At 46.7% G+C, this 10,006-nt stretch overlaps 1 protein-coding gene across 1 annotated transcript; it reads left to right on the top strand.

Moving 5' to 3' along the window:
- The first annotated feature begins 481 nt into the window (after nt 1–481).
- On the top strand, nt 482–9,797 carry LOC101618710 (cytochrome P450 2B4-like). The gene is made up of 9 exons (XM_004693905.1): nt 482–643; nt 2,789–2,951; nt 3,045–3,194; nt 3,975–4,135; nt 4,623–4,799; nt 5,550–5,691; nt 6,197–6,384; nt 7,254–7,395; nt 9,601–9,797. The coding sequence occupies exons 1-9, from the start codon at nt 482–484 to the stop codon at nt 9,795–9,797; spliced, it is 1,482 nt and encodes a 493-aa protein (XP_004693962.1).
- The last annotated feature ends 209 nt before the right edge of the window (nt 9,798–10,006 follow it).

The following is a 10,006-nucleotide window of genomic DNA, read 5'->3' as shown; positions in this document are numbered from 1 at the left end:
TGAATGACTACATCAGCCAGTCTCTAAATGATCCCACACCCAGCTAAGCAACAGCCCCCCCCCCCCGACCTTGTCTCTCATGTCTCTTCGTCCTGCTCCAGGTATACACAGAGTGCCCTAATTCACCACCCAGTGACCCTCAACCTCCATGTGAATGCTACTGCCCAACAACACCAGCTAAGAACCAGCCTTGGGGTGAAAGCACCTCAAAACCAGACTTCTCACACTCCCTCTGCTGGTACCGCAACCCCTATTGAAGGAGGGGCTCTCTACTCTAGACCATTGCTCATTAAGACCTCCTCTGGGACCCAAACCTGAGACGTTCAACTTCCTGGTACCTGTAGCACCTGCCATCTGAACCCTTGTTGATTCTGGAGAGTTACCAGGCTTTCTGCCATCTCACCACGGCCATAAAAAGACAACAGCAGAGCCTGCTCTTTAAGCAGGACAGCAGGACAGGGGCAGGCACAGTGAGACCGTGATGCTCTCGGCCGTCCTTCTCCTCATCGTCCTCCTTGGACTCTTGCTACTCTGCGGCCAACCCAAGCCCAGGGGCCGTCTTCCTCCAGGACCCTGGCCTCTGCCGTTCCTGGGAAACATTTTGCAAATAGACCACACAGGTTTTCTCAAGTCCTTCCAGAAGGTGAGATAGGTGGGGAAGAGGGTGGAAAGTGGAGGCAGGGATTCGGGTATGTGGGGGGGTGCTGGGAGACAGCTGCTAGGCAGCAATGCAGCTGGAACGCAACTTGCCTGAGTTCTGGGTATCTTATGGCGACAGACTCCGGGCTGGTGCTAGATTTGACGGTCTCTAACCTGTCAGTATGTTGTCTCTTCACCTTGCTGGCAGTTGCCTTCACAGGGAAGAAGACTTAACTCCATGCGGTCCCACTCGTTGTCACCTCCGTTGGCCTTGCCAGCAAGGATCCCTCCGCCAAATTGCTAAGACCAGTGCCAAGGGACTTTCCGCCTATCGTTTCTTCTGGGTGGTTGATGGCTGTCAGTCTCACATTTAAGATTTTAATCCAATTCGAGTTGACGCTGGTGCGTGCTGTAAGGAAGAGGTCCAGTTTGCTTGCTGCGGGCGAGGCATCCCAGCTTCAGATGCCATTTATCGAAGGGACTGTCCTTTCCCCCTGTGTAGCCTTGAGTCCTTTGCCCTAAATAAACCAATCGTTTCTGTGTGGTTTAGTTCTGGCCTCTGTGCTCCATGTACCTATATCTCCGTTTTCACACCAATGTCAATTATACTGATGACTGTAACTCTGATATACTTTGAAATCAAGGCACACTATGCCCTCAGTCTTGTCTTCTCTCAAGACTTTGGGATCCCTTGTGGTTCTATCAAAACATTACATTTGTTTGTTCTATTTCTGTGGAAAAAACAATGCCATAGAGTTTTGATAGGAATTGTTTCTGTATATTCCTTGGGTGATATGGATATACAATACTAATTCTTCATAATCACCAGCACAGAGTATCTTTCCATTTATTTGAGTCTATTTTTCTTTCAAAAATGTCCTCAGAACCTTAGCGTGTGGGTCGTTGAACTCTTGGTTACACTTATTAGCACGTAGTTTTTGTATCATTAGGATTGCATCCATAACTACTTTTAGTTCATTAAAAATAACATTTCAAACAATTTCTTGTAATGACTCTGTAATCTTCAACTTTACTAAGTTTATTAGTTCAAACAGTTTTATGATGAGGTGTTTTGGGCTTTCTACATCTTAAGTGCTGCAATCTGCAGACAGGGCAGTTCTACTTCTTCCTCCTCCCTACTTGGATGCGCTTAGTATCTTTTGCTTACTTTATTGCATTGCTGAGATTTAAATATTGATCATATGAAATTGAGGAATACTGGGCATCCTTGTTATTGTTCCTGATCCTAGACAAATAATTTTCAGCTTTTCACCACTGAGTATACTCAGCTTTTCACATTAGCCGAGTATGACACCATGAAGGCCGTTGTCATCCATGGCCTTAAATACACTGATGTACATCCTCTCCATACCTGCTTTACGAGAACCTTTATTACAAATGAATGTTAATTTCGTTTAAAGATTTTAGTGTATCTGCTGAGATGATCATGCAGTTTTTAGCCTTCATTTGTTAAGGTGGTAGGTGTATTGACTGAGTTACCTATGTTGAGCTGCTCTGGTATTCGTGAAATAATCCCATACGATCATGACATATAACCCTTTTAATGCACTCTTGAATTCATTTTGCTAATATTGTATTGAATATTTTTGCATCTATGCTCACTTATTTTTCCTCTGTAATACAGACTTGTGATACAGTTGTCTTGTGATTCCCTACTTGGTTTTGAATCATGGTAATCTGACCTTCCAGAACATGGGAGGAAGCTTTCCTTCTTCTTCATGGTGCTTGAAGAGTTAAAGAAAGTTAAGTTTTTTTGAAGTTTGGTAAGATGAGGAAAGAAGCAGTCTCATCCTAGACTTTTGTCTCTTGGGCAGGGGTTTATTATTATTTCAATCTCCACATGAGTAATTATTCCATTCAGGGTTTCTATGTTTTAACATTTCATCTATCTGCACATCTTAACACCTGAAGCAAGGAGGGTTTTAGAAGAGTCCAGAGAGGATGATGCTGGGGGAGGGGCCCTGGTAGGGAGCGTGGAGGGACCCGTGGAGTTCAGGTCTCTGTGTTTCCTAGTGGGGCTGTGGCAGGGGCATTAGTCTACCCTGAAGGGTGCAGTCCAGGGTAGTGAAGTGAGAGTGAAGACACGTTTCCTGAATTTGAGAAGGAGATCTGGATCCTGTGTCCACAGCTTCGAGGGAAATACGGGGATGTCTTCACACTCTATCTGGGGTCCCGACCTGCTGTCATCCTGTGTGGGTACGAGGCCGTGCGGGAGGCCCTGCTGGACCAGGCTGAGGCTTTCTCTGGCCGGGGGCCCATTGCCATCGCTGACCCCATCTTTCAGGGAACTGGTGAGTAGGGAGGGAGAGTGTGTGGGCTTTATGAGAGCATGACGGGACATCCTGTGCAGCCTTCAAAACTTCCCCTCATGTCCCACTGAGCAGGTATTCTCTTTGCTAATGGAAAATCTTGGAAGGCACTTCGGCGATTCTCTCTGGCGACCTTAAAGGACTTTGGCATGGGGAGGAGAAGCATTGAGGAGCGAATCAAGGAGGAGGCTCAATGTCTGGTGGAGGAGCTGCGGACATACAAGGGTGAGCCCAGGGTCAAGGTCCGGTTGCAGATGGGCAAATAGGAGGGTAACCCCAAGGACTTAACTGGATGCTACCTGCTCCACATGGAAAAGGCAAGCGCGGTGTGGGGTGGGTGGGTGAAAGCTCACTGGACAGAAACACTAGTGATGCTGAGGGAGGATGTTTGAATATTATGTGTGCTCTTCTGATTATCAAGGTCTTCCCTGTGCTGGTAAGAAAGCCAACTGAGATAAGAACTGAGAGAAACAAACAATATAATAGATGTACAGAGACACAGAGACAAAGAGAAACTGAGTATCAGGAAAAGATAGGAAAATGTGAAAAACAGAAACAGAGACTGGAGTGTACAGAGAAACACCAAATAAGCAGATGGAGAGAGAAAACTAGAGTGAGAAAATGAGGACACTGACAAAGAGCAACCAAAACCAGAGGGTTTAGGTAACAGACTTCAAGAAAAGGAGCAAGAGGAAATAGGATGTGGAGAGAAACCATCTCTCAGGCCAAGGAGGGGGCCACACAAACAGATGGGACATGAAAAGAGGCAGCATGAAGGGAATGTGTCCCTGAGAGTCAGAGACCAAAAGGGGAAGACCCAGGTGCACCAACATGAAGTTGGAGTCCAGGAAAACCAGATGTGACTAGTGGGTGCTCCAGGAAAAGAGCCCTGGCCGAGTCCTAGAGAGGGCAGTCAGCTGTGAGACAGCACCAGCAAGGTCAGAGCCACCCAGAAGGACAGTGCAGGGACCCCCACGTCCCCCATGACAGACCTTTCACCCTCAGGGGCCTATCTGGATCCCACCTTCCTCTTTCACTCCATCATGGCCAACGTCATCTGCTCCGTGGTCTTTGGCGAGCGTTTCAGTTACCAGGACCCCAGGTTCTTAAACCTGCTAAATTTACTGAGCAACGTCTTCACCATCGTTAGCTCTTTCTACAGTCAGGTGAGTCTGTGGATGGTGGGCCAGGATGGAGGTGTGGCCCTGGGAAGGGGTCAGGTGCTTTCTGTCCTTACCAGAAGGGTAAGAATATATCATTGTTGCTATACATCACCTCCCAGTTGAGGTGACAAGTCAAATAGGGAATCCATCAGACAACGAAAAGGATGAACAGAAATAAGTCAGCAATTGCAAGAATGATTGAAACAGGATACAGTTATGCTGGTGTGTGTGTGTGTGTGTGTGTGTGTGAGAGAGAGAGAGAGAGAGAGAGAAAAAGAGAGAGAGAGAGATAAAGAGAGTGAGAGAGAGAGAGAGGAACTTAGGAATTATTTTCTGGGACTAATGTCTTAATATTTGAACATTCCAAGTTCATAGGGGACCAGGGGACCTTCTCAAGTTTCTGTGTTGAGCACTGGGGCAACCCTAGACCCTCAGGACACATTCAGAGAGTACAGCAGGTTCTGGGTTCCTCCCCTCTGCTTCTCTATAGGTGTTTGAACTCCTCTCTGACATCTTGAAACACTTTCCTGGGCCCCACGTTCGCCTGAACAGCATAATTCAAGAATTAAACAGTTTTGTCATTGAGAATATCGAGACACACAGGAGAACCCTGGACCCCAGCAACCCCAAGGACTTCATTGATTGCTACCTGCTCCTCATGGAAAAGGCAAGGGCGGCGTGGGGTGGGTGCGTGGGTGAGGGCCTGGCTCTCTACTGCTACTGAGGGAGTGTGTTTGAGGAAAATGTGGGCGCTGCCCAGCCCTGAAACACTTTCCTGCCTTGGTAGAAAGCCACTGCCTCAGGCCCCCACTTGCACGCCTTGCTAGGCCTCCCCAGAGCTGCCTCGGGAATCCCTGTCAAGGGTGCCATCTGGCCCAGGCACTAGCGCCTCCCTCCATTGTAGTCAGAAGCCCGTGTCTGTTCTCATTGGCCAGAGACCAGTTTGTTTTCATTGGCTGGAGGCTGATGTTGCTTCTGATTGGTCTGATGAGTGCCAACTGGGTTGCTAAATATCTTCAGTATCACTCCTGGATAGACAGTTGCAAGATCCAAAAAAGGAGATCTAGGACACCCAAGGACAGAGAGATAACAACTAAAACAAATTAACCGTAATGTTTATCAATCATATACACAGGTAACATTAAAATTCTCCCTGATGAAGAACTATACTGCCAACAGATAAAAAAAATATCTTGTCCAAAGACACACAGCTATTCATAATAATCCCTGGATTTAAACACAGGCAGGTGGGGCCCACAGTGACACTTTCACTACATTACTGGCCTTGAAAAGAAAAGGAGCTAAGGAAAAGAGACTATCACAGATAACATGGGGGAGAAAAGAGAAAAAAAAACAAAACAGACACCTGGGATCTCAACAAGGGGGAACCTTAGGGATTGTGCATTGCCACCCCCAGGAGCAGTCAGATCCTGAGACTGTCTTCCATGAAAAAAATTTCGTCCACACAGTGCTCATGCTCTTCTTCGCTGGCACAGAGACATCCAGCACTACGCTCCGCTATGGGCTGCTAATTCTCATGAAGCACCCGGATGTCTTAGGTAAGAAGACTCTGGTCTCTGCCAGTGGGGCCAGGAGGGTTGAGGGTCTGCGCCACCAGGCTGGAGGGAGTTTGATGGGCAACACAGATTATTTCTGTCACATTCAGTCTGAAACATAACCTCACCTTTCCTCATGTGTGGGTCAGCAACCTGGCCAGGGATCCCACTCCCGCCACTGTGTTGATAATGCTGGCATTTAACCCTTTTACCACCAGAGAGGCCCTTCAACAACTCATTTTTAGTTAAAAATTTTAAAACCTGTTGAATGGTTGGGCAACCAGCTTTCACCCAGTTGTCCCCTCCCAGCAAGACTTAAGTGTCAGATAATACGTCCTCACAAAGGAGACACTGCCTTCTGTCTTGATTCTAGACTCAAGAAGGAATCATATTTAACATCTGTGGAACAAGTTGACAAGACCTCCTCTAGTCTGCAGGGCACTTCTGGGGAGACTGGGCTGAGCCGTGTGCTGGGCACTCACTGATGTCCCCCGCCCCTGCTTACTAGAGAAGGTCCAGGTGGAGATTGACAGAGTGATCGGCCCCCACCGCCTCCCCGCCCTTGAGGATCGCGCCAAAATGCCTTACACGGATGCTGTCATCCATGAGATCCAGAGGTTCAGTGATATCACCCCCCTGGGCGTCCCCCACTGTGTCACAAAGGACACTAACTTCCGGGGCTATCATCTCCCGAAGGTGAGACCACAGGGCCACTGAATCTTGTTGGGGGGCGCTGTTGGCTGTATTAGGGCCCAGTCTCTGCTGCTGCAACCACAAGGAGAACATTCACTTGCAGCCTCTGTGGGAGGGAGGGATTTTAGAGAGAGCGAAAAGTCCTCTTCTCTCTGTTCTACTTTTTTTTTTTTAACCTGCATTAAATGTTAGATTTTCTGGGGCAAGTATAATGCTCACTGAAACTTCTGAGGCCACAGGGCTGTCTTTTTAAGAAAAGTGATTCTATCATCTCCTCCTGCTTGCTCCTCATGAGGAGCTAGCCTCAGTGTGACGGTTCTCCTCCCTCGCTTTCTCAAAGTCCACCAAGTCATATGCCAAGTTTACCCACGTGGACACAAGCTGGGCTTCCTGGTATCTCCCACTTGGCCACTGTGTCCACTGAGCTGCGTCTCTTCCCCAGCTGGCTTTATGTTCACGCCAATCTGAATGTTGTTTCAGTGCGCGCTCTCTCCCACAGTGGAACTGCGTGCTTGCTGTGGGTGTATTTACAGGGTAAAAGGTTTGTGGTTTTCACTCACCTTTTCCCCGCTTGCACATGTCCCGTATAGAGGCACCTGGTGGGGAGAGGTAAGGACATATCCAGTTGCCCACTGCACCTCAAACCATCCGATTACTTTCTGGCTGTCCTGCTGGAATTGGGTCTCTGGATGCCTCTAGTGAGGCAGGTGTGACACTTTTAGTTGGTGGATTTGGAGGAGAGCACAGGGCCTTGGGAGAAGGTGGTTGGGGATACAAAGTAGAGAAGTTCATCATCAATAGGGGGTGTACTATAGTTGATTCAACCTTTTTTTTTTTTGTTAAGTCGTCTCTTGGCTTTGACACCCTCTTAGGGCACTACTGTGTACACAGTCATGAGCTCTGTCCTCCACGACCCACTGCACTTTGAGAAGCCAGACACCTTCTACCCTGGCCACTTCCTGGATGCCGAGGGCAACTTCCGGAAGCAGGAAGCCTTCATCCCTTTCTCCATGGGTAAGCTGGGCCCTCTCCTCATGTGAACACTTGCTCACTCTCTTCTGTGTGTGACTTGCTCCCTTTGTTGAGCTCCAAGTGCTGGGTGAACAGTTTAGTAAAGATGAGACTTATAGAGGAAAGAAAAAGCAAGACATCTGCAGAGAAAAACAGTCTCAGTCTAAGAGAAATGGAAAGACAGAAGGCAGATGGGAATAAGGTGGAGACTAAGTTGAAGATGAAATAAAGGTAAGCACACATACAGGCACACACACAAATAGACACACAAGTGAACCACATTTGTCACTACTGCTCTGTGCCACTGTTTGGAAAAGGCAATTTTAATTTCTTTCCAAATGGAAACATCTTCATTGTTTTTTCCTAAGTCTTACACAAACAACAAAATAAAAGTAAAAATTGCCTGCAATTCTCAAAAAATCTCTATGTTATAGAGGATGTATTTCCAAAATTTTTATAAAAAATATACTCAAAGGCCCTCCCTGGTGGCGCAGCGGGTTAAAGCACAGCACTGAGAATCTGAAGCCAGTTCCGCATGAGTTCGATTCCTGCCTGCCGCCTGCCCCGGAGGAGACCACGTGGCGAGCCAGACCTCTCCTGGCCTGCCCGCTGCTTCCCTCAGCAGTGTACTTCGTAGATCTGCCTGTTCTGCTCCCCACTCTGTCTCTGGTGAAGCCTCTCACCGCCCCTGAGTCTCTGGCCTGTACCCCAGTTCTGTATGCACAAATAAATAAATAAATCTTTAAAAAAAAAAATATACTCAAAGGTAGGTGATGAATTGTATTAAATAGTTACAGAAGATAGAAAAATGATAGATGATATACAGACAGGCACAGAGATAGATAGGTAGGTAGATAGTAGATAACTGACAGGTAGATAAAGGAAGACAGGTTAAAAAACAGGATAGAAAAGAAAGGAAATTTATGGTTATTTTGTGTTAAGTTTTTAAAATCCACACTCTGGAATACAGTGAGACCCAGGAGAGTTTCATATGAAACATTTTCCCTCCTTAGGGCAAAATTTAAGGGATCTTCATACAAGTGCCTGATTCAATTACTTACTACTTCAACTTTTAGTCTCTTGCTTCAATATTATCACATACAAAAATTTAAAGCTCCTCAGGTCTATTTTGGTTTATTTATTCAGATCTAGTCCACACGGATTCATTGATCTATCTTTTCCTATCGTAGCTATGCCAGACTGTTTGAATTATTATACCTGTGCAATATGTTTTAACATTTCACAGAGGTTCATTCTTTCATTACTTTCCTTTTTTATATAGTCTAATGGCTCTGATACAATTCTCTCCCCCTTCCAGATGGTCTTTACATTTACGTTGTTCTATCTGAAAAAAAATCTCACATTGATCGTTTAGGATTAATTTAAGTTTGTAAATTAATTAGGAAAGTTTTGATGGGTGTATTAATTTGAGGTATTCCACAAAAGATAATTATCAACGGACTCAATTTTGTATCACATGACTTCTTGGAGTTTAATTTTCTAACTAGGCTTTGCATTTTTTTTTTTTTTACTAAATTATTCCTAAGAAACATGTTAAGAGGTTGTTACTATTATTTAGAATCTATTTGGACTAGTCAAAATGTCATAAAACAGATAACAGAAAAATTTTTTTCTCGTTCTAGGATTTGTCATGTCTGGTCTGAGATCAGGCTAGGGAGGGTCCTCCTGAGGTCTATCTTCCCCTTCCTGTTGTTTCCTCACATGGCAGAGTTAGCTGCTGACCTTGGGCACAGTTTGTGGATAAGGTCAGGGACCATGTTAGCCAGACCAGTGGAGCCTCTAAGAAGCTGAGACAATAGCTGCACATCTCTGTTCAGGTGATGCAGTGTTTTTTTCACTCAGCACTAGTGGCTGCCTCATGCAGGACAGCCCAGAATGGTGCACAAGAGCAGAAAGTGTGCTGAGAACTACACTGCCACAAAGTGACTTAACTGAGAATATATTTGAGCAGAGACACACAGAGAAAGATAGATAGTAACAGACAGGCAAAGGTTAGGGACCTACAGAGACAGAGGAACAATAGCAAGGGATAGGCGGAGAGAGGGGCACTGACGCCCATTATCACCATTGCTGGAACTGGGGACAAGAGGAGCAGAAGCAGCTTCTATGTAAATCTATGCAAATAACCAACATAGTGGGTGGGGCTGCCTGCCATCCCCTCAATGACACCCAACCTTGTGCCCTCAGGAAAACGCCTCTGTCTGGGCGAGAGCTTGGCCCGCACAGAGCTCTTCCTCTTCTTGACTACAATTCTCCAGAACTTCTCCCTGAGATCTCCCAAGGCCCCAGAAGAGATCGACCTCACACCAAAGGAGTGTGGACTGGGGAAACTGCCCCCTGCCTTCCAGCTCTGCTTCCTGCCCCGCGAGGGAGGGGTGCAGTGAGGCCCGGGAAAGCCTCCTGAGTCCTCCCTCTCACCCCTGTGGAAAGTTCCATCTGTGGTCACCCCTTCCTCCTGCCTGCTGTAGCCGCCATCCTTGCGTAACTTAGTGTTACCTGTCACACAGTTAGGGAAACTGAGGCCAGAGGAAGGAAAGGTTTAGACCCAGAGGTGGCGAGGACAGCAGCAAGACCTGCCTCTGTCTCCTCCCCG

This window comes from Condylura cristata, unplaced genomic scaffold, assembly GCF_000260355.1.
Source record: "Condylura cristata isolate star-nosed mole 26May11 unplaced genomic scaffold, ConCri1.0 scaffold00041, whole genome shotgun sequence".
Classification (NCBI taxonomy): domain Eukaryota; kingdom Metazoa; phylum Chordata; class Mammalia; order Eulipotyphla; family Talpidae; genus Condylura; species Condylura cristata.
The sequence above is the reverse complement of the archived record's forward strand: the minus strand, read 5'-3'. Positions and strand labels throughout refer to the sequence as shown.

Coding starts and splice junctions, on each gene's coding strand:
- LOC101618710 (XM_004693905.1), top strand. CDS start 482: ATGCTCTCGGCCGTCCTTCTCCTCATCGTCCTCCTTGGACTCTTGCTA. Junction 3,195..3,974: donor GGAGCTGCGGACATACAAGG/GTGAGCCCAGGG, acceptor TTTCACCCTCAG/GGGCCTATCTGGATCCCACC. Junction 4,136..4,622: donor TTAGCTCTTTCTACAGTCAG/GTGAGTCTGTGG, acceptor GCTTCTCTATAG/GTGTTTGAACTCCTCTCTGA.